Consider the following 24,929-nt stretch of genomic DNA (forward strand, 5'->3'; position numbering starts at 1 on the left):
CTGAACAGTAGTCAAGGTGCGACAAAACTAGGGCCTGTAGGACCTGCCTTGTTGATAGTGTTGTTAAGAAGGCAGAGCATCGCTTTATTATAGACAGACTTCTCCCCATCTTAGTTACTACTGCATCAGTATGTTTACAATTTAGGGTTACTCCAAGCAGTTTAGTCATTTCAACTTGCTCAATTTTCACATTATTTATTACAAGATTTAGTTGAGGTTTAGGGTTTAGTGAGTGTTTTGTTCCAAGTACAATGCTTTAAGTTTTAGAGATATTTAGGGCTAACTTATTCCTTGCCACCCACTCTGAAACTAAACTGCAGCTCTTTGTTGAGTGTTGGTTGAGGTCGGGGGATTGTGGAGGCCAGGTCATCTGATGCAGCACTCCATCACTCTCCTTCTTGTTAAAATAGCCCTTACACAGCCTGGAGGTGTGCTGGGCCATTGTCCTGTTGAAAAACAAATGATAGTCCCACTAAGCCCAAACCAGATGGGATGGCGTATCGCTGCAGAATGCTGTGGTAGCCATGCTGGTTAAGTGTGCCTTGAATTCTAAATAAATCACAGACAGTGTCAGCAGAAAAGCACCCCCACACCATAACACCTCCTCCTCCATGCTTTACGGTGGGAAATACACATGCGGAGATCATCCGTTCACCCACACAGCATCTCACAAAGACACGGTGGTTGGAACCAGAAATCTACAATTTGGACTCCAGACCAAAGGACAAGTTTCCACAGGTCTAATATATCCACCCGGCACAGCCAGAAGAGGACTGGCCACCCCTCATAGCCTGGTTCCTCTCTAGGTTTCTTCCTAGGTTTTTGGCATTTCTAGGGAGTTTTTCCTAGGGAGTTTTTCCTAGCCACCGTGCTTCTTTCACATGCATTACTTGCTGTTTGGGGTTTTAGGCTGGGTTTCTGTACAGCACTTTGAGATATCAGCTGATGTACGAAGGGCTATATAAATAAATTTGATTTGATTTTGATTTTGATTTAATGTCCATTGCTCGTGTTTCTTGGCCCAAGCAAGTGTCTTCTTCTTATTGATGTCCTTTAGTAGTGGTTTCTTTGCAGCAATTTGACCATGAAGGCCTGATTCACACAGTCTCCTCTGAACAGTTGATGTTGAGGCTTGTAACTCTAATGAACTTATCCTCTGCAGTATAGGTAACTCTGGGTCTTCCATTCCTTTTTGGTTAATACATGATTCCATATGTGTTATTTCATAGTTTTGATGTCTTCACTATTATTCTACAATGTAGAAAATAGTAAAAAATTAAGAAAAACCCTTGAATGAGTAGGTGTTCTAAAACTTTTGACCGGTAGCGTATATACTGTACATATACATACACACATATACATACACATATAAATACATAGAAGATAGAAGGCCAGCATCCCGGAGTCGCCTCATCGCTGTTGACGTTGAGACTGATGTTTTGCGGGTACTATTTAATGAAGCTGCCAGTTGAGGATTTGTGAGGCATCTGTTTCTCAAACTAGACACTCTTATGTACTTGTCCTCTTGCTCAGTTGTCCCACTCCTCTTTCTATTCTGGATAGAGACAGTTTGCGCTGTTCTGTGAAGGGAGTAGTACACAGCGTTGTACGAGATCTTCAGTTTCTTGGCAATTTCTCACATGGAAAAGGCTTCATTTCTCAGAACAAGAATAGACTGATGAGTTTCAGAAGAAAGTGCTTTGTTTCTGGCCATTTTGAGCCTGAAATCAAACCCACAAATGCTGATGCTCCAAATACTCAACTAGTCTAAAGAAGGACAGTTTTATTGCATCTTTAATCAGAACAACAGTTTTCAGCTGTGCTAAATAATTGCAAAAGGGTTTTCTAATGATCAATTAGCCTTTAAAATGATACACTTGGATTAGCTAACACAATTTGCCATTGGAACACAGGAGTGATGGTTGTTGATAATGGGCCTCTGTACGCCTACGTAGCTATTCCAGTAAAAAATCTGCCGTTTCCAGCTACAATAGTCATTTACAACATTAACAATGTCTACACTGTATTTCTGATCAATTTGATGTTATTTTAATGGACAAAAAATGTGCTTTTCTTTCAAAAACAAGGACATTTCTAACTGACCCCAAACTTTTGAATGGTAGTGTACATGTAGGTTTGGTTAGGTGATTGATTGAAGTACTCCTTGCATGTAGGTAGAGGGTGAATAGCAGAAAGTCTGGGTAGCAATTTCATCAACTGTTCAGCAGTCTTATGGCTTTGGGGTAGAAGCTGTTAAGGAGCATTTTGGTCCCAAACTTGGTGCTCCGGTATCACTTGCCATGCGGTAGCAGAGAGAACAGACTGTGACTTGGGTGGCTGGAGTCACTACTCACTACTCTCTGTAGCGCCTCGCAGTCAGATGCCAAGCAGTAGCCATACCAAGCTGTGATGCAGCGAGTCATGATGCTCTCAATGGTGCAGCTGTAGAACTTTTTGAGGATCTGAGGGCCCATGCCAAATCTTTTCAGCCTCCTGAGGAGGAAGAGGCATTGTCGTGCCCTCTTCATGACTGTTGGTGTGTTTGGACCATGACAGGTCCTTAGTGATGTGGACACTACAGCCCCGTCAATGTGAATGGGGGCGATCTCGACCCTCCGTTTCCTGTAGTCCACAATCAGATCCTTTGTCTTGCTGACGTTGAGGGAGAGGTTGTTATCCTGGCACCACACTGCCAGGTCTCGGACCTCCTCCCTATAGGCTGTCTCATCGTCATTGGTGATCAGGCCTAAATCCATTGTCTCGTCAGCAAACTTAACGATGTGGTGTTAGAGTCGTGTGCAGCCACGCAGTAGTACAGTAGTTGTTTACAAACGTCGGAGTAAACCAAGCTTACATTTTGGGTTCTGATGGGGTAGTACATTTGAACTGAACTCATGAGGCATTTATAAGTTACATTCTTCAATAATCAATGTCGTACATATCATTCATGCATAAGTCCAAAAATGGATGTAGCAACTACTGATATAAAATATTGTATGTCACCATCCAAATGTATGACCTTGTTAAAGTTTAAAGGTCGACCTGTACCTGCGAACTGCAACAATCATATCATATGCTCAATGGCCAAATACCTTTGTCTAATAACTTTTTGATGAACGCATGTTATTGACATCTCTGTTGGGTCAATAACATTAACAGTGAGCAATAGAACAAATGACTAAATGCATGTCGTTCAGTCAGAACAGAAAAAGGAGAAGCTAATCAGATGAAAACATATGGATGCAGGTCTGGGCATCAGAAACACAGATAGACAACAACAAATCCAGGCTCAGCCCCTATGGATCGCTAGCTAAGTACTAGATGAACTCGTTATGTAATGCAACGTCCCGATGTGACATCTGGCATTTGCTGTTGAAGCTTCTGCAAGGGAAAATCAAATCAATCCTCCATTGACTCTGTCAGTGTGCAATGGAAAGCTAATTAAAGCCCTGAGGCTTGGCTGGTCTTTTTATGCAGCAGCAGCAGCAGCTCAACTACTACTGTGTACTATTACTTAGCATGGGTATGGGGGGTTTGTGTTGTGTAGAATAACTTCAGAACCACACAATTGAACTTCACGACAAGGTTATGTGATTCTCTGCTTATCTTCATGGTTATCGTGGTTATCTTCATGGATGCCTTTAGTCCCAAACAGATAGAAGGGGAGTTCAATACATACATTTTCAGTGGATAAAACCAGTTCAGGAATATTGCACTGTAAACCAAAGTGAGCATACAATTAAGTTTGCATGGTGTGTTGTTTTTGATAGACAATACTCAACAGGACATAACCAATACTTTGAAATGCAAAGCAAAATAGAGATCACACCGACCAACTCACACCAAATTGTACTAACTCATTATATAACCTATCCCTATGGTATTCAGTAGTTGGATTGGATAGATTGAGTATATTTTGCACTATGGTGTTCTCTTTCGGCAGACAGGGGGTTAGAACACACACTCCAAAAAACAACAACTCCCCATGCAGCGAACTATGAAACTGGACATGACTCATTGAACCAGTGTGTCTGGCATTATAGATTATGCATTACATTAATCAGATATGAGGGATTATATACTTTTGCCTCAAAATGTCAATATCTGAAGCTTCTACTTAGGATGGTTCTTATTCTAACTAAAGGGCCGAAATGGGAGCATTGTGGGAACGTAAAACAATACACAAATATACCCTCTCTTCCAGCGAGAGGGGTATTAATGGGGGTTAGAGGGCACTAGCTGGGTTGGCACTGTTGGTTGGTGTGAGAGCAGGCCGTTGCAAGCAGGATTCAACAATTGCCTGGCAAGATGTGCCATGGGGCATTGTCCCTCCCGTCGGTTGCAGATCAATCCTCACATCCTGTGAACCCTGTGTGCAACAGCAGCACGGTAGAACACAGAACAGTCACTCTGAGTGGCGGACTGACTGACTCAGGGAGATATGTGCTTTTGCAAAGGAAACCAACTTCTCCATGGGGTAACCATACCAAGCATGTGATTTTGGCGAGTGGGAAACATGTTTTGCATTGAGAGGCAAAGAAAGTACCCATACCATTGATATGTAAGTGCTTGTTTTTCTTTGCGTTGAAATTATGTATTGACTTCTGTAAAAAAAAAATTGTAGGGGAGAGTAGGTGTAAAGGGGTAAGTTGATCAACACTCTAGGAAACCATTTGACTCGATATTTAGGAAGAAGTTACAATTTCATGGAGTCTGTGATGTAAGAAACCACATGGAAAGAGTGGTAAGGAAGTTAGGTTCAGAAAACTGATTTTCACCAAATCAAATGAATGTGTTGTTTTAGAGGTTTCATGATGCTTGTATCTATACCAAAGAAGACCATTTTAAGATGATTCTATACATCAGTTGGGGTCTCTATAAGCTTCAATATGAGGTCCTAAACCTAGCATGAAAGTGCGTCATTGTAGCCTTGTGGGCTAATATAGTCAAAATGTTTGCCTTGGGGTAAGTTGAGCCAATGGCAAGTTGAACAAATTGAAGCGTTGTCTTCCCAGGCGTAATGCAAGGCATTATTGCTGGGATATGAGCTAACAACAGGGCCTATGTTAAAAATGTCAGATAGACGTGGTTTTAAAAAGTTAGTGATAACATTTCATTCAGTACAGAAATTTGAAGGTGGCTTAAATTACCCTGGCCCGCGGCTCAACTTACCCCATACCTGGGGGAAGAGACCACTTTTTTTGGACAAGCTATGTTTACATGTAACGTTTACATGACCTCTGATTATTGACAGGGATACACAACATCCTGAAATATATGTAGATATCTTTGTTAGAAAGAATACTATATTTCCCTTGATGGAGGAATGCTAAATATACAAATGTCTCAACTTACCCTACTGTCCCCTACTGCTCTTACTGTCTGCATCATGATGCTGATTTGTAATGCAGTTGTCTTACCAACATAAAAGTTAAAGAGTTGACAACAAGGAATGCATGTCTGAAATGACAACAACTAAGTGAAATTCTTAGGTAAAATTCTTCACTGCGTTTCAACTACAAAGGTCTTCTTCAATGCTGCCCGAACAAGACTTTTGTAGTCAAAACATGTTGCAGTTGTGTGTCCTGATGTAAACTATAGATCGATCTGTTCCTATTATATGTATTATATTTTTTAAATATTTCACTAAACTTTTCTGCATCGTCCTGGCCACCTACTTGTTTTCTTTCATGGATTGTCTTCCATTGAGGTGGCTTCCTTCCACCGCGCTTGTCTCGATTATTAAGTCAATTTATTGCATGATAATCATAAACATTGCATGTTTTAAACTATAGTTACAATCAAACTGTTAAAAGAAAATAGATGGGATATCCCTCTGGTCTCTTTCTCTCCAGTGTGAGGACATGTGGCAGTAGAGACCAGTGAGCATTGAGGAGAGACTATGGGGGACTGGAACCTGCTGGGCAGCATCCTAGAGGAGGTGCACGTCCACTCCACCATCGTAGGAAAGATCTGGCTCACCATCCTCTTTATCTTTCGCATGCTGGTGCTGGGCGTAGCGGCCGAGGACGTGTGGGACGACGAGCAGAGCGAGTTCATCTGCAACACGGACCAGCCGGGCTGCAAGACCGTCTGTTACGACCAGGCCTTCCCCATCTCCCTCATCCGCTTCTGGGTCCTGCAGGTCATCTTCGTGTCCTCGCCCTCCCTCGTCTACATGGGCCACGCGCTCTACCGCCTGCGCGCCCTGGAGAAGGAGAGGCACCGGCGGAGGATCCAGCTAAAGGCAGAGCTGGGGGAGACGGAGGCGCTGGTGGAGCAACACAAGCGCATTGAGAAGGAGTTGAAGAGGCTGGAGGAGCAGAGGAAGGTGAAGAAGGCTCCACTGAGAGGGTCCCTGCTGCGGACGTACGTCATCCATATCCTAACGCGCTCCGTGGTGGAGGTGGGCTTCATCATGGGCCAGTATATCCTGTATGGCATCGGACTGGAGCCTCTATATAAATGCGAGACGATGCCTTGCCCCAACAGCGTGGACTGTTACGTGTCCAGGCCCACGGAGAAAACAGTGTTCATGGTGTTCATGATCGTCATTGCCGGGGTGTCTCTCTTCCTGAACCTCCTGGAGATATCCCACCTGGGCATCAAGAAAATCAAACAGACTCTGAAGGGAGACAAGTACCCAGCAGACAACGACAGTTTGATTTACAAGCCGAATAAGAAAGCGATGATACAGCAACTGTGTGTGATGAGGAAACTGTCTTCTCACAATGGGCCGCTGACTCAGACCATCTTCAAAGTCATTCCTGAAGAGGATCTGAACCCAATGGACCCACCTCCCCACTACATACCAAACCACGAGGTTCCCAGGCACAACAGCGTGGCTCCAGGCCAGTACCTGGCCAACTGCACTGGCCTCCAGCCCCATCAGTACTACCAGCAGCAGCAGCAGCTCCAGCAACGTCAGCCCAGCCAAGGGATGATCCAGACCCTGCACCTCCAGGGAGCCCAAGAGAACCACACCACCACCATGGTTGACCAGCACCCTCCAGCCTACGGAGGAGTTTTCTTGAATGGAGACAGTGGGCCCAGGAACCTGCAGGGTCAGCCGAACCATAAGGACCCCAATTTACACCCTCAAGACCACTACCAGCCCAGCCACATGGAAGTAGTACCTGTGCCTATTGCAACACACAGACCCAGCATCATGACAACACACAGACCAAGCTTGGCTCTGAGAGACATAGACCTGGAGGAAGATAGGAGGAACTCAATGGGCAGCGACTTCCTCTTGCCTAACCCAGGAAGGAAGCAAAGCTTCATGACACGTATGCCCTCTGAGAGCATGTCCACCATCAGTGACTGCAGCAGCAACTCTCTACGGACATCCGACTCTGAACTGGGCGACATGGGGGACATGCCCATGATGCCACCCCCTGGAAGGAGAATGTCAATGGCAAGTAGAGCCAAGAGACAGGCAGCCTCTGACCTAGTGGTTTAGAGAGCCATAAACACTCTGTAATGTGAGCTTTTTACAACAGAGCATGATAACAACAGAGCATGAGAGCATGACTCAAAGCATAAGATGGGAAGGTAGTGGGACAGAAAGAGAGAGAGAGAGAGAGAGAGAGAGCGAGCAAGCGAGAGAGAGATGTATAGATTTGACTGGTAAAGCTGCAATAGATTTGTAATGTTGTAAAAAAAACTAACATTTTTGAAATCTTCCAGAAAGTAAGTCATGATGACTAGTGTCAATGTGTTATCTAGCCTCTCTCAATCCCAAATGTTCTCTCTCTTTCAGAGCGTATTCTTGGATATCTCCTCTATCATGAAAAAGTGAAGAGGGACGAGAGCAAAAATAGGACCCAGGAGTTGCCTACGAGTGAAACAACGCACAGGAGATATCAATAACACTGCACTCATCATTGATTGAGCCAAAAACAGCCACCATCCCATGCCAAGCCGTGCGTGGGCGTACGTAGTGCCATGTGTGGGCATAAGCCATACGCAGTGCTGTTTCCCCAATGTCTTTTCAATTCAAAGCACCTACAAATGCTCAGTATCTCCAAATGAGTTACTTTTTATGTGGTTGACCGTGGCAGAAAGGGAAAAGGATTGTGCACATCAACAGAAATGTGTGTAGTGTGAGAACTTCAAATTATTGTGATAAAAGAATGTTGGTGAGCATGCAAAAGCATGGAAAATGTAATGATGTCCCTTGAAAAACTTTGATATGCTTATATAGAGCATTCACTTTTATAAAAGTATTATTTAGCTTGAACTTGTTTAAACCCTAACCCAGATGGCGCTGGGCCAATTGTGCGCTGCCCTATGGGACTCCCAATCACGGCAGTTTGTGAAACAGCCTAGAATCGAACCAGGGTCTGTAGTGATGCCTCTAGCACTGAGATGCAGTGCCTTAGACCGCTGCGCCACTCAGGAGCCCCCATTTTATTCTCAAATGGATTAAATACATTATTTTCCTCATCAATCTACACACAATACGCCATAATGACAAAGCGAAAAAAGGTTTTTAGAAATGTTTGCAAATGTATAAAATAAACAACAACATAAGTATTCAGACCTTTTGCTATGAGACTCGAAATTGAGCTCAGGTGCATCCTGTTTCCATTGATCATCCTTGATATGTTTCTACAACTAGATTGAAGTCCACCTGTGGTAAATTCAATTGATTGGACATGATTTGGAAAGGCACACACCTGTCTATATAAGGTCCCACAGTTGACAGTGCATGTCAGAGCAATGAGGTCGAAGGAATTGTCCGTAGAGCGCCGAGACAGGATTGTGTCGAGGCACAGATCTGGTGAAGGGTACCAAAACATTTCTGCAGCATTGAAGGTCCCCAAGAACACAGTGGCCTCCATCATTCTCAAATGGAAGAAGTTGGAACCACCAAGACTCTTCTTAGAGCTGGCCGCCCGGCCAAACTGAGCAATCGGGGTAGAAGGGCCTTGGTCATGGAAGTGGCCAAGAACCCGATGGTCACTCTGATAGAGCTCCAGAGTTCCTCTTTGGAGATGGGACAACCTTCCAGAAGGACAACCATCTCTGCAGCACTCCACCAATCAGGCCTTTGTGGTAGTGGCCAGATGGAAGCCACACCTCAGTAAAAGGCCCGCTTGGAGCATTTCCAAAAGGCACCTAAAGGACTCTCAGACCATGAGAAACAAGATTCTCTGATCTGATGAAACCAATATTGAACTCTTTGGCCTGAATGCCAATCGGCACGTCTGGAGGAAACCTGGCACCATCCCTATGGTGAAGCATGGGGGTGGCAGTATCATGCTGTGGGGATGTTTTTCAGCGGCAGGGACTAGGAGACTAGTCAGGATTGAGGAATAGATGAAGGGAGCAAAGTACAGAGAGATCCTTGATGAAAACCTGCTCCAGAGCGCTCAGGACCTCAGACTGAGGGCGAAGGTTCACCTTCCAACAGGACAATGACCCTAAGCACACAACCAAGACAACGCAGGAGTGGCTTCGGGACAGGTATCTTCATGTCCTTGAGTGGCCCAACTAGAGCCCGGACTTGAACCCGATCTAACATCTCTGGAGACATGAAAATAGCTGTGCAGCGATGCTCCCCATCCAATCTGACAGAGCTTGAGATGATCTGCAGAGAAGAATTGGAGAAACTCCCCAAATACAGGTGTGCCAAGCTTGTAGCGTCATACTCAAGAACCCTTGAGGCTGTAATCACTGCCAAAGGTTCTTCAACAAAGTACTGAGTAAAGGGTCTGAATACTTATGTAAATGTGATATTTCCTTTTTTATATAAAAATGTGCAAACATTTCTAAAAAACTGTTTTTGCTCTGTCATTACAAGTTATTGTCTGAAACAAAAACAATTGAATGAATTTTAGAATAAGGCTGTAACGTAACAACATGTGGAAAAAGTCAAGAGGTCTGAACACTTTCAATTTTCCCACGTTAGTGAAGACTGCATTCATGAGAAATGCTTGATATGTCGGCTCAATCGGAAATGAAGTGTTAATGGCACTATAAAGCGGATCTTTCACAGCCCACATTGAATCCAGGCCTCAAACATTCAACAAGAGACTGTTACGCTAAGGAATGTGTCTTTAGTTGTTGGATATACAATCTTAACTCATGACATTAAATGCTTATTTACTAAAACTGAAAATCACTTTTTGTCATCCTCTTTGATGGGTTAAAAGTATTATTTTAGATATATCATCATTTCACAGAAGAAAAAACAAACAAAGAATTGACACATGCTATTTGTTTTAATCCATAAACAGAAATGTTGTCTTTACAAAACATTGTTTCTTCTTCCAAAACACTTGGATATCAAATTAACAAAAAACACAGTTACACCCTATTTACAATATAGCAAACTCAGGCAATTTGAACATTCAAAGATAAAATGGGGAAAGTGAAACAGCTGAATCTGCAGTTTTGCAGTTTACTCAAATTACACATAAAAAATGGATCACCAAAAATCTACAAATACAATAATAACCACTGTGTGTGTAAAAATAGAAACAACACCACATACAACTTATTCCTACAATACAGTCCTAGACCCAAAATGAGAGGTATGCCGAATTTTACAGGTAGATAAGTGTGAGAGTCCATTATGTTCCAACGAGGCATGACCTCCGCATACACTCAGGCTGGGATTCAATCAAACCTTTACTGGTTTGATTGAAAAATGCAATTATGTTTTTCCCCAACAAGTAAACAATTTGTTTGTACTCAAATCAATCATGTTTCATGGTACGGACAGAATGTTATTTTCCCACAGTATGGTTTTAAATTGACACCTTCCGTTCCCTTTCACATGAGTTTGGCCTCTGAAACCTCTAAGGCAAGACTTGGAGCTGCATTTGTCAAACATGTACTTTTAAAATCTTGTGTGAACACATCATCCACTTACAATTTTATGTTCCAATTTAAAAACAGTTAAAAAAATCGAACTTATCGAACCAATTATGCAAAGTCTCTTGTCATGGAAAAATCCTTAAAAAACTAAAACATGTAACAAAAACTTTTGTAAACACTCACCTCTTTTAAACCATCGCTTAATTTGTACTAAATAAGGACATTGTGAATTATACAACACACAAAAGACTTGTCTTTCATCCAAATTGTCAGTAAAAACAACAACCATTAAAAATCACTAGAATCAATATTAGGAAGTTTACATTTGTACCAACAAATAATCCTCATAGAAACATTGTTAAAATAAATTAATTTAACAACATGTTCATATTTCTTTTCTAAATTCAAAAATATCAAAATGGGGTGATAAGTATATTCAATGTAGTTAGAGTAACAGTACATTCTGTGGAGCTCTGTCATTGGTACTTTCTACTGTGAGGAAAACTAACGGATGCCAATGAGATTCCCCGAATGTGACATTTGAAAGTTCCTAGAGAAAACAACAAAGAAACCACTAAGCTAACCCTGACACATGCTACAGAACTATCTTCCACAATGGAATCATTTGGCATTGCCATGGATCAACAACTATCTAAGCATCTCTTTGAATTCGTTTTTAACATTTCACTTGATAATACACCATTAGGAATACTGGACAAGTTTCGAGGATAAATTGCACTCGTATGTTTAAGAATTTACATGGATTATCAAACAAGGAATATGTGGTGCCTTCCACTTACGTCCCAATACTTTAATACATCTGATTTACACTAAATGTACGTGGAAATACCTCAGGACGAAATACTACATTTTCACTACATGTGGGAAGGTACATTTCTACCCCTAAAAGCGCAATATGGTTCAGATAAGTATGATAGTCTTTGACACCATTAATATTTGTTGAATATAAGTTTAGTAAGTACTTGGCTTGGGAGTTTTAATTTCTAAGTGCCAATTTCAATGCATTTGGTAAGGATATGTTACCTCTTTGAGGTGCTGAATGGTGCAGTACATTTTTATTTATTCCCATTTCCATCTTTAGCTACAGTATGATGATTCCTGCATTTCTTTCTTTCTTCTCTTCTTCTTTCTTTCTTTCTTTCTTTCTTTCTTTCTTCTCTCTTTCTTTCTTTCTTTCTTTCTTTCTTTCTTTCACAACAGATGCTACTGTGTGTCACAGGCAAAAGAGGAATGTTCATAAAAAACATGTATGCAGGGAAAAGAAAGTGAGAAATAAGAACTGAAGGAAACTTTGCATATGAGAGTTAATTCTACTCTCAGCTGTACAGAAGAACTCTTCAGATGTACAATTTGTAATGAAATAGCTTTTTACAGAGACATTATTGAACATTCAGAGGAATTCCTGAGTTTATCCTCCCATGATGAGAGCCAGGGAGTGAGCGAGGGAGAGAGAGAGAGAAATATATACCCAGCTAGCACATAACGTTCTGAGAACCATATGCTTCTTAGAGCTTGGTGAGAGCGTGGTTGTCCTATGGTTATTTTGCATACAACCTTTCCACAACTTTATGGGAATGGTGCATAATAGTTGCTTGGCTTTGGAACATTCTCAGCAGATTTAAGGAACTTGACAATAAGTAATTTTATTGGTATTTCATTACTTTAAGAGAACGTTTCCTAAAACTTCAAACGTGGTTACATTTAATTTCAATTTTGGTAATGTTCTAGGAACATTCTCCAACTGGTTTGACATTGGGAATGTTCTCAAATTGTTCAGGGAACGTTAAGAAACAATGTTCTTCTGTGGGAATTTCGGTACTTCAGTATAACGTTTCCTACAGGTTTCCTCATGGTTCTATTTAAAGTCATGTTCTCAAATTGTTCAGAAAACGTTAAGAAAACTTTCCATTAAAAAAAAACATAAGAAAACTTCAGTAACGTTCAGAGAACGTTCTAAGAATGTTATTTAAAAACATACATTCCATTCTCAGAAGGTGAAGAAAACTTTCCATAAAAACCACAAGAAAACTTTAGTAACATATACACGTAAACATACACATTCCGTTCTCAGCAACAACAAAACTCTCTCTATCCTCTATCTTGTTAAGCGTGTTCAGGTGTGTTAACTGCCCCCACTTATCGGCCACACCTGATCTTAATGATCGCTTGTTTTCCTTGAAATAGGGTCTGTTTGAATAGACAAAAATGAACAGTTTTGTATGCGTAAAAAACATGGCATGCTAGCTCCATCCTGGTGGTGCAGTGGACTAATTCCATGGATAGAGAACAGAAGACTAAAGGTTTGAATGTCACTGATGCCGTGTCACAATAAAATATAATTGCGTTTGCATGATTAATGCCTAAGGAAATACATTTCCATGTGTCTTATCTGTGCTTGGAGTTCAAAAAAGTTAACACAAAATAAGCTAGCAGTGTTATTAAACATCTTAATGAAAGTTTTAATGGTCATTCAAAAACCTCCAAATAACCTATCATTTCTGTTCTCAGAGTGTTAATAAAATCTCCCAGGAAAACGTTCAAGGAACCACAGTAAAAAGTTATCAGAACCTCCCTGCAACCTAAAAATAAACATTCCCAGAACAGGCTAAATGTTCCCTTCTGTTCTTGTTTAAAAAACGTTCAGTTTTACCAGTCAGGAAACGTATGGCTTCGTTCCCACAACGAATGTGAAACCAAAAACATACATTCCCACATCTTCCAAGGAATTAAATGTGCTAGCTGGGTGGAGAGATAAAGATAGAAGGGGAAGCTGCCAGTGCTATGTCTTAAGGAGTTTGATAACTCCAAATACCTGTTTTAACAGTATTGCTGATAAGACAACTGTAGTGTCATCCTTTAAAAAACACAGATAACAAATGTATTTCAAACTTTATACATATCAAGGTAGAGATGTGTGTCATAATAACAATAAAAAGACAAATGGTTGCTAGCTATTCAGTCGTTGCTAGCTAGGTACAGACCTGTCCGGGCTGTTCTTCTGTCGTGCATTTCTCAGTCATCTCTTGACAGAAATCCACCGAAACAGTGGGGCTACACACACCCGGAGATGCTCCAGGCTCTAGGAAAGACTCAGGGTCCTCCTGCCCCAGGACAGACACCTCTGTCTCCACACCGCCCTGCCCCCTCCTAAGCCTCTGCCCAGAGCCAACATCTCTCTCCACAGGGCTTTCATAGGAGCAGGGTGACTTGGCCAGGCTGCCCTCTGAGGTTGGGGAGCCTGGGTTGGAGGTGAGGTCGATGCTGGCCATGATGGAGATGCTGTTGGTGGGAGTGGTGGGATCGCTGGGCCTGTGTGTAGGGAGCAGGACTTTGGTCTTCTCGGGGTTCCCCTGCACCTCCCTGCACACCTCCTGGGACACAGCCTGGGACAGGTAGGAGAGGTTCTGCCACAGCTCACCCATACACACCTTCAGCTGGTTCCTCTCACTTAGTAGCTTCTCCTTCTCATGCACCTGCAAGGAAACACACATACAGTACAGTACATGTATGTTATGAGTACATAGAGAATAGACACAGAGCTTACTCTCATGGAATACAAACATATAGAAAATCCATACGTATACAGTGCATAACCAGTATACCAAAACCTGCTCTCAAAATATTAAAACAACTGACAGTCCTACAAATGCTAACCGTAAAGATGAACCTTTCTATGATAAATAGACCTTCATGTTAAAACAATGTACGTACCAATTTGCGTATCTCCACCTCCAGGTTCTGGATGCAGTCCAGCTTCCTCTTGCGGCAGCGCTGGGCAGCGATGCGGTTCTTACTGCGCCGCCGGATGTCGTGAATGAACTCCAGCTGCTCTGAGGTCAGTTTGTGCATCTTTATCATGATCTGGAAGTCGTTACGGGGAAGGTTGGTGATCTGATCCACCGGGAATGGAAGTTTGACCTGGCAGACAAATAACAAAATAAGTTCCTATCTTCTCTGGTGTACAATACAACACAACTTTATTGTCCATGTTACAGTGAACAACTGAAATGTGTCCTCTGCTCTAATTACTCAACTCCCCCAGATAGCACACACACACACACACACACACACACACACACACACACACACACACACACACACACACACACACACACACACACACACACACACACACACACACACACACACACACACACACAGTTGAAAGAAGCCCAGGGTGTACCCACTCAGTCCACTAGGTGACACTGTCATTCTACTTCTCGTAGATGGTCAAAGCCTGTACATGATGTTCCACTTACACTACATGACCAAAAGTATGTGGACACCTGCTCGTCAAACATCTTGTTCCAAAATCATGGGCATTAATATGGAGTTGGTTCTGACCTTTGCTGCTTTAACAGCCTACATTCTTCTGGGAAGGCTTTCCACTTGATGCAAGGACTTGGTTTATAAAAGGTTAACATTACCAAGGGCCATAGCAGCCCTCATTAAACCCTGTGATCATAGACAGGATCAATAAAGAAAACACACAAGGCAGGCAGCACTCATAGATACAGCAGATACACTACATGATACACTACATGACCAAAAGTATGTGGACACATCTCATTCCCAAATCATGGGCATTAATATGGAGTTGGTGCCCCCTTTGCTGCTATAACAGCCTGGGAAGGCTTTCCACTAGATGTTGGAACATTGCTACGGGACTTGCTTCCATTCAGCCACAAGAGCATTAGTGAGGTCAGGCACTGATGTTGGGCAATTAGGCTTGCAGTCGGCATTCCAATTCATCCCAAAGGTGTTCGATGGGGTTGAGGTCAGGGCTCTGTGCAGGCCAGTCAAGTTCTTCCGCAACGATTGCAACAAACCATTTCTCTATGGACAGGGGCATGTTTCGCTTTGTGGACAGGGGCATGTTCATGCTGACACAGGAAAGGGCCTTCCCCAAACTGTTGCCATAAAGTTGGAAGCACAGAATCGTCTAGAATGTCATTGTATGTTGTAGCGTAAAGATTTCCCTTCACTGGAACTAAGGGGCCTAGCCCGAACCATGAAAAACAGCCCAGGCCATTATTCCTCCTCCACCAAACTTTACAGTTGACACTATCCATTCGGGCAGGAAGTGTTCTCCTGGCATCTGCCAAACACAGATTCGTCCATCGGACTGCTAGATGGTGAAGCATGATTCATCACTCCAGAGATCGCGTTTCACTGCTCCAGAGTCCAATGGCGGCAAGCTGTGGCATTGCGCATGGTGATCTTAGGCTTGTGTGCGGCTGCTCGGCCATGGAAACCCATTTCATGAAGCTCCTAACAGTTCTTGTGCTGACGTTGCTTCCAGAGGCAGTTTCGAACTCGGTAGTGAGTGTTGCAACCGAGGACAGTCGATTTTACACACTACGCACTTCAATACTCGGCGGTCCCGTTCTGTGAGCTTGTGTGGCCTACCACTTCGTGGCTGAGCCATCATTGCTCTTAAGACTTTTCCACTGTAACAGCACTTACAGTTGACCGGGGCAGCTCTAGCAGGGCAGAAATTTGACGAATTGACTTGTTGGATAGGTGGCATCCTATGACGATGCCACGTTTAAAGTCACTGAGAACTTCAGTAAGGCCATTCTACTGCCAATGTTTCTCTATGGAGATTGCATGGTGGTGTGCTCGATTTTATACACCTGTCCGCAACGGGTGTAGCTGAAATAGCAGGATCCACTAATTTGAAGGGGTGTCCGCATACTTATGTATATATAGTGTATTTGAAGCGCAGAATATAAATCAATAGTTTATATTAGTCAAAAACAGTGGGACGAAGATATTCATTTACTTCCAATGGACAGAAAGTACTTTGAAAAATACAGATTAACTGATGTTCTCAAACTGATGTTTGAGATACAATAAAGTTCTCTCAGTTAGCGTCATAAGGAACTCCTCCAACGTAAATAGTTGTCTGCATGATGTTCCCAGTTGAAAGTCCTAGTATTCAGTGTTTAATGGGTCAGTATATGCTGGGTGACGTTTTGTCATGTCTCAGAGAGAGCTGGGGAGAGTCAGGGGACTTAGGGAGTGCTCGGTTTCAGCTGTGACCTTGGGGGAGGGGGGCTCTCTCTCTCTCTTTATCTCTCTATCTCTCAGAGCTGGATAGACATCTATATATAGCCCCTCCACTCACACCAGTCCCATAACAAGGTTAGGATGACAGAGTGAGCTTCAGACACAGCCGTAAATCCTGTCCTTCTCTCTCTCTTGTTCTGGTTTTCATTTTTAACTCTGCCTCCCTCTATTCAGTTCATTACTCCGCTCTGTGAGTGGGTCAGCGCTAAGAAGTAGGCCTCATCTGTATCAACTGGTGTGTGTCTGTATTATATGGGCCAGGTTCTGGGCCTGGTGCTCTGTCTCCAGGCAGGGGGCTCGCATAGTGGACTGTCCTAGTTAGGAGTGTCTAAACTGGGGGAGGGTGCCAGATGGTAGAGGGTACAGGGACACAACACCTTGAACCTGGCCACTGTGGATCCCGGGGTGTGTGTGTGTCTGTTCTGTCTGAGCTAAGTGTGTCAGCGCTGAGAACTGGTATGAGCATATGGACACACACACACTCCTCACCTCTGTTTCAAGACTTGAGTGAGAAAAATCACTAAAGAATCAACCCTCTTTATGAACAGAATATCATTTTATTACACTAATTAAAAAATGACACCTCTACGGAGCTATGTGACTGAGAGTTACTTCAATTTCCTTCCGTTCATCTAAAAAAAAACAGTGCCTAAAAAAAGTTGAATAATTCTATCCCTGTTTGTGTATTTTCAGCAGACATTCATTGTATTACATAAATCTCTTTCCCACGCACACCCGTTCCAACAGCATCTGACTGACTGACTCATCGTTGGTCCTGAAATAGGGACTTGAATCAAACGAGGACGCTGATACAGATGAGTTAATAGAAGAAGCTGCTGTGTGTGTGTCTCTCTCAGAGAGAAGCTGAATGACAGGCTTTAGCCTACAGTGCAGCACAGGAGGAATCATCAAATTTCTCTCCACACAGCAACATGAGAGACTGAGTGTGAGCTTAAACATTGCCATGGCAACCCCTGCGGTTCTCTTGAAATCAAGGCAGTGTGAAGTCAAGGCAGTCAAGGTCTTATCCTCAAGAGGCTAGGCTGTGTGTATGGATGGTGTGTACCAGTATGGACGGTGTGTGTATGGATGGGCCATGACTATAGCTTTAGAGATGAATAGCATCACATATGACTAGTACTGTTCTAAACTCTCCAGGCTCTTCTTCCCCAGAACAATGGTTGTCATACCAATAACCAGTACATTCATTTACCACTGTCTCTCTGTCTCTTTCTGTGTCTTTTGTCTCCACCACTGCTTTCATAGCAGTTCATAAAGTGGAGTGATCATAGCAATTTGTTCATAAATGTTGCCCTTTTGGTTTAAAAAAGTATATTTCCAACCATCAGAACATATTTACCACAACATACAGTCTAAGAAAAAAGGTGCTATCTAGAACCTTAAAGGGTTCTTTGGCTGCCCCCATATGAGAACCCTTTGAAGAACCCTTTTTTGTTGCAGAGGGTTCTACATGGAACCAAAAATGGTTCTACCTGGAACCAAAAGGGGTTCTCCTATGGGGACAGCCGAAGAACCCTTTTGGAACCCTTTTTTCTAAGGGTGTAGTTCATAATTTTAGCCATAACACTAGTAATATCTTCACAGAGCAAACCAATTTCGAAACCCATTTCACAGATTGCAATTGTAATATAGAGTGTAGATGAAGTATTCTGACCTCAGGGCCTGGCTCTCTGGCAGGGCCGGACTCACTGTCTCCCTCTGAGAAGGACCCAGATTCATCACTGGAGTTGGCCCCGTACGAACGTTCACACTTGATCTTGGCACGGCCCTGAGAGAAGATGGCTTCCCCCACCACCATCCCACCGTGCTCCCTCTGCTCCCCCACCAGACAGCGAGCCAGGCCAGAGCCCGACACAGAGCATGGGGAGGAGGAGAACTCAAACTGGGGCAAGTTGGAGGGCGAGTCCCCGCTGCCCACGTCCTCCAGGTAGGAGAAAGATGAGCAGGAGCTGGAGGTGCGTGTGCGGGGCTCGCATGGAGGGGAGCGGGGGGAAATCTTTATGGGCAGAGGACAGCTGGTGGTGGGTTGCCCTCGGCAGGCCACGGTCGGCAGGGGGTCCTGGAGGGCCGTGGTGAGGGTGGTAGAGGAGGTGGAGGAGGATAGGGGAGAGTAAGGCTGGCGGCAGGGGAAGGACTGACTAACACCTGTCCACAGGGATTTTGATGTGATCTCCAACAGATCTTTTTCCAGAGACTTCCGGTCGCAGTAGGATTGAGACGGTGTTCCCAGGCGGTCGCACACTCCGGAGGAGAAGATGACGCTGCTACGGCGATCCAACTCTACTTCCTGTTTGCTGAGTCCGTCTGAGGGCATAGGTTGCATGGTCACGCCATCCACAGACGAATGCACTGTCCCTGCAGACACAGCCCTGAGGTCCCTTCCACCCTCACCTTGAAATGCCCCCCTGTTCCTGTCCCTATCCCTGTTATGGGCTAATGAGAGTTCGTTGTTCAGTAGCTGCTGGGTGAGAGGAGTGGTAGGTAGAGTGCTGTCTGGGTTACTGAGATCCAGGAGGCCCCTCTGGAGGTAAGAGCTCAGGCAGGATGGTGAGCCTCTGCTGGGGGGACGCTCTGAGGGCTCCGGCCCCATCTCCATCTCCAGGACATCCTGGCTATCCTCTGACAGTCCTGGGGGACTCCCCTCTCCCTCGCCCCAGGGGTGGGGTTCCTCTTTGATTCTGGAGGGGGAGAGGGGGTGAGGTTGTCCCCCTTGACGGGTGCTGCTGGTCTCTGAGAGAGGGCCTGGGGAGGTTGAGGTATGGCAGTGTGACGAGGCGGCTGAGGTGACGCTGTCATCGTCGTCATTCTCTTCGCTGTGCTTGGCGTAGGCCCGCTGGTACTTCCTATATTTGGGGCATCGTGGGAGGTCAGAGGTCAGGCTGCTGGTGAGGGACGAGAGGGTTGAGTGATTGGGCCGCCGCCTCGTCGCTGATGATGACATCACCCTGAGCTTCTCCGACGATGCAGAACCACCACTACCGTCCATCTCTGTGATGAGGTCATCAGTGTGCGCCGACGGTGGCAACTCCTTGCGGCAGAGAAGGCCATTGTTGTGATCAGCGGTGTCGCTGTGCAGCTGAGCCTGCAGAAAGCGGAAGCAGGAGTCCTCTAGGTTGTGAACGCCTAGGAAGTCAGCACAGCGGATCACCTCATGGATGTTCTCTTTGCTCAGAACCAGCTTGGCTGTGTAGGCAAACTGTAGCAGCGGGGCAAACCCCCTGGCTGTGACCTGGTTAGGGGAGGAGAGGAGGAAACGCAGTGTTAACATCTGTTGTGTTGTTATTGGTCCTGGGGATTTTGTGTGGGGAGAAAGCTGCTGCTTACACTGCTTGCACACAGGCAAACAAACCCTGCAGTGTGGACTACCCATTCATGTTTTTATTTAGACATTTTTACGAGAGAGAGAGAGAGAGAGAGAACATCATTACAACACTGTATATAGACATAGTATGACATTTGAAAAGTCTTTATTATTTTGGATCTTCTGTGAGTGTAATGTTTCACTTTTATTTATTATCTACTTCACTTGCTTTGGCAATGTTAACATATGTTTCCCACACCAATAAAGCCCTTGAATTGAATTGAGAGAGAGAGAGAGGGAGAGAGAGAGAGAGAGAGAGAGAGAGAGGGAAAGAGCTAGGGAGAGAGAGAGAACAAACTAAATGGAGCACATCACCTCCACACCTCCCCACTACACCATCATCACAAAAAAATCCTGGGGGCTAGTCCGTGTCTGAAGGTGAAAGTCACCCAACCTTAAAATATGTCTCTCCCTCCCTTGTCGTCTTCTCCCCCTTCAGCTCGCCATCTCTCCCCTCCACTTTAGCACCTCCTAGCACCTTCCTCTTCCCCTCTTTTCCCCCTTCTAGCTCCCCCTATCTTCTCCTGTCCCTCATCATCTCTTGTTCTCTCTCATAGTAGCTGATAGCCAGCAGGCCTGGTGTGTGTGTGTGCATGCAGCGTGTGCGTACCTGAACATGTGTGTGAGTCTGAGTGTGCCTGTGTGTGTGTGTGCCTGTTTATGTGTGTGCCTGTGTATGTGCGTGGGGGGGGGGGGGTGTAGTAGAGTGCTGAGTGCTCTGAGGCTCTGTTTTCAGCTAGCGTCAGCAGCTGCCTCCTATGCCTACATAAGAATGTCTTTATGAACACACAGAAGCATGTCTTTATGAACACACAGAAGCATGTCTTTATGAACACACAGAAGCATGTCTTTATGAACACACAGAAGCATGTCTTTATGAGCACACAGAAGCATGTCTTTATGAACACACAGAAACATGTCTTTATGAACACACAGAAGCATGTCTTTATGAACACACAGAAACATGTCTTTATGAACACACAGAAACATGTCTTTATGAACACACAGAAGCATGTCTTTATGAACACACAGAAGCATGTCTTTATGAACACACAGAAACATGTCTTTATGAACACACAGAAGCATGTCTTTATGAACACACAGAAACATGTCTTTATGAACACACAGAAGCCAGACGAGCCTCCATTAATGTTACTACCATCCTTCCTAATAAAGGCAGGGAAAGAAAGAGGGAAAACATAATGAGAGACAATGGAGAGAGAGAGAGAGAGGAAGAGATAGAGAGAGACACTACAAAGCAAAAAGGATGCAAGCGAAAGGATGGATAGAGAGAAAATGAGTGTGAGTGAGAAAAATAGAAAATTCACACTACAAAGGATAAAGGAGGCGAGAGAGGGAGAGGGAGAGAGAGGATGTCTGGCAAGAAAGAGAAGAGAGAGATGTGGAAAATAAGCCATTCAGTCGCTTGAGCAAACGCTGTCTGACCGACCTCGCGGTTGTCCATAACGAACCAAAGTATATATCAATTATCTCCAATAATAATAGTCCAATAATTGCACTATTTTACAACCTGCAGTGAAACCTGTGCAGAAGTTCGGGATATGGTATGGGGTATGCAAGTACAAAGTGTGCATGCGCAAAACCACAAGTGGGCAGTTGATAACAATCCCTAACTCAATCTTCCTGGGCCCGTACAACGGGAAGATCTCCTACCCTAGACAGACACCTCCATGTTACATCTCCCAGAGGCTGGACCACCAGGTCAGTGCCCAGAAGTGTTGGAGACGTGGAGACCCTGAGTCTCCAAGCAAGTGCACCCTGTGTGCAAAAGAGGCACACGACTTCTTCAAGTGTCCCCCAGTCTTATGTCTACAAAGCGAGGGCTTCAAATCAAATCAAATGTTATTGGTCACATACACACAGCAGATGTTATTGCAAGTGTAGCGAAATGCTTGTGCTTCTAGTTCCGACAGTGCAGTAAAATCATCAATCTAACAATTCCACAACTACCTAATACATACAAATCTAAGTAAAGGGATGGAATAAGAATATGTACATTTAAATATATGGATGAGCAATGACAGAGCGGCATAGGCAAGATGCAATAGATGGTATAAAATACAGTATATATATATATATGGGATTAGTAATGCAAGATATGTAAACATCATTATTAAAGTGGCATTAATAAAGTGACTAGTGATCTATTTGTTAAGAGTGGCCAATTATTTCAAGTCTGTATGTAGGCAGCAGCCTCTCTGTGTTAGTGATGGCTGCTTTGATCAGTCTGATGGCCTTGAGATAGAAGCTATTTTTCAGTCTCTCGGTCCCAGCTTTGACGCACCTGTACTGACTTGGCCTTCTGGACGGTAGCGGGGTGAACAGGCAGTGGCTCAGGTGGTTGTTTTTGGCCTTCCTGTAACATCGGGTGTTGTAGTTGTCCTGGAGGGCAAGTAGTTTGCCTGCGGTGATGCGTTGTGCAGACTGCACCACCCTCTGGAGAGCCCTGCGGTTGTAGGCGGTGCAGTTGCCGTACCAGGCGGTGATACAGCCCGACAGGATGCCCTGGATTGTGCATCTGTAAAAGTTTGTGAGGGTTTTAGGTGACGAGACAAATTTCTGTTGCGCCTTCTTCACCACACTGCCTGTGTGGGTGGATCATTTCAGTTTGTCCTAGGAATTTAAAACTTTCCACCTTCTCCACTGCTGTCCCGTCGATGTGGATAGCGGGGTGCTTCCTCTGCTGTTTCCTGAAGTCCACGATCATGATCATCTCCTTTGTTTTGTTGACTTTGTGTGAGAGGTTGTTTTCCTGACACCACACTCCGAGTGCCCTCACCTCCTCCCTATAGGCTGTCTCGTCATTGTTGGTGATCAAGCCTACTACTGTTGTGTCATCTGCAAACTTGATGATCGAGTTGGAGGCGTGCATGGCCATGCAGTCATGGGTGAACAGGGAGTACAGGAAGGGGCTGAGCACGCACCCTTGTGGGGCCCCAGTTTTGAGGATCAGCGAAGTGGAGATGTTGTTTCTTACCTTCACCACCTGGGGGCGGCCCGTCAGGAAGTCCAGGACCCAATCGCACAGGGCAGGGTTGAGACCCAGGGCCTCAAGCTTAATGATAAGCTTGGAGGGTACTATGGTGTTGAATGCTGAGCTGTAGTCAATTAACAGCTTTCTTACATAGGTATTCCTATCCAGATGGGATAGGGCAGTGTGCAGTGTGATGGCGATTGAATCGTCTGTGGACCTATTGGGGCAATATGCATATTGCAGTGGCTCTAGAGTGACAGGTAAGGTGGAGGTGATATGATCCTTGACTAGTCTCTAAGCGCTTTATGATGACAGAAGTGAGTGCTACGGGGCGATAGTCATTCATTTCAGTTATCTTTGGAACAATGGTGGCCATCTTGAAGCATGTGGGGACAGCAGACTGGGATAGGGAGAGATTGAATATGTCCGTAAACACACCAGCCAGCTGGTCTGCACATGGTCTAAGGACGCGGCTAGGGATGCCGTCTAGGCCGGCAGCCTTGTGAGGATTAACACGTTTAAATGTCTTACTCACGTCGGCCATGGAGAAGGAGAACCCACAGTCCTTGGTAGCGGGCCGCGTCAGTGGCACTGTGTTATCCTCTAAGCGGGCAAAGAAGGTGTTTAGTTTGTATGGAAGCAAGACGTTGGTGTCCGTGACGTGGCTGGTTTTCTTTTTGTAGTCCATGATTGTCTGTAGACCCTGGCACATACGTCTCGTGTCTGAGCCATTGAATTGCGACTCCACTTTGTCCCTATACTGACATTTTGCTTATTTGATTGCCTTGCGGAGGGAATAACTACACTGTTTGTATTCGGCCATATTCCCGGTCATCTTTCCATGGTTAAATTCGGTAGTTCGCGCTTTCAGTTTTGTGTGAATTCCGCCATCTATCCACAGTTTCTGGTTAGGGTAGGTTTTAATAGTCACAGTGGGTACAACAACTGCTATGCACTTCCTTATAAACTCACTCACCGAATCTATAAATCTATTTACATATCCCAGTCCGCGTGATTAAAAAAACCTTGAAGCGTGGATTCCGATTGGTCAGACCAGCATCGAATGATCCTTGTCATGGGTACATCCTGTTTGAGTTTCTGCCTATAGGAGGGGAGAAACAAAATGGAGTCGTGGTCAGATTTGCCGAACAGAGGGCGGAGCAGGACCTTGTATGCATTGCGGAAGCTAGAGTAGCAGTGATCCAGTGTTTTGCCAGCCCAGGTACTACAATCAATATGCTGATAGAATTTATGTAGCCTTGTACTCAAATTTGCTTTGTTAAAATCCCCAGCTACAATAAATGCAGCCTCAGGAGATATGGTTTCCAGTTTGCATAGAGTCCAGTGGAGTTCCATGAGGTCCGTTGTGGTATCGGCTTGAGGGGGGATATACAGGGTTGTGACAATAACCGACGAGAATTCTCTTGGGAGATAATACAGTCGGCATTTGATTGTAAGGAATTCTAGGTCAGGTGAACAGAAGGACTTGAGTTCCTGTATGCTATTACAATTACACAATGAGTCGTTACACATACACCCCTGCCCTTGTTCTTCCCGGAGAGATGTTTATTCCTGTCGGCGCAATGCACAAAGAATCCCGGTGGCTGTACTGACTCTGACAGCATGTCCCCC

General features: G+C 44.4%; 2 protein-coding genes across 3 annotated transcripts in view; one reads left to right on the plus strand and one right to left on the minus strand.

The window, feature by feature from the left end:
- Positions 1-5,861: 5,861 nt before the first annotated feature.
- Positions 5,862-7,462, plus strand: LOC106610739 (gap junction alpha-8 protein). Its single transcript, XM_014210267.2, has one exon. It carries the CDS (start codon positions 5,903-5,905, stop codon positions 7,460-7,462), a length of 1,560 nt encoding a protein of 519 aa, XP_014065742.1. The 5' UTR covers positions 5,862-5,902.
- A 4,546-nt stretch (positions 7,463-12,008) lies between these two features.
- LOC106610754 (transcription regulator protein BACH2) overlaps positions 12,009-24,929 on the minus strand; it is a 46,909-nt gene continuing 33,988 nt past the window's right edge. For both annotated transcript variants that reach the window (XM_014210291.3, XM_014210292.3), the window contains exons 3-5: positions 18,596-20,170; positions 14,560-14,766; positions 12,009-14,321 (exon numbers count right to left, since the gene is read on the minus strand). In XM_014210291.3, the coding sequence (XP_014065766.3) occupies positions 13,818-14,321; positions 14,560-14,766; positions 18,596-20,170 (2,286 nt within the window). In that variant the 3' untranslated portion in view covers positions 12,009-13,817. The remainder of the gene's footprint in view (positions 14,322-14,559; positions 14,767-18,595; positions 20,171-24,929) is intronic.

The sequence above is a fragment of the Salmo salar genome, chromosome 09 (genome assembly GCF_965601325.2).
Source record: "Salmo salar chromosome 09, fSalSal1, whole genome shotgun sequence".
In the NCBI taxonomy this organism is placed as follows: domain Eukaryota; kingdom Metazoa; phylum Chordata; class Actinopteri; order Salmoniformes; family Salmonidae; genus Salmo; species Salmo salar.

Bases quoted from the DNA above. Each gene is read 5' to 3' on its own strand.
- LOC106610739 (XM_014210267.2), top strand. From the start codon at position 5,903: ATGGGGGACTGGAACCTGCTGGGCAGCATCCTAGAGGAGGTGCACGTC.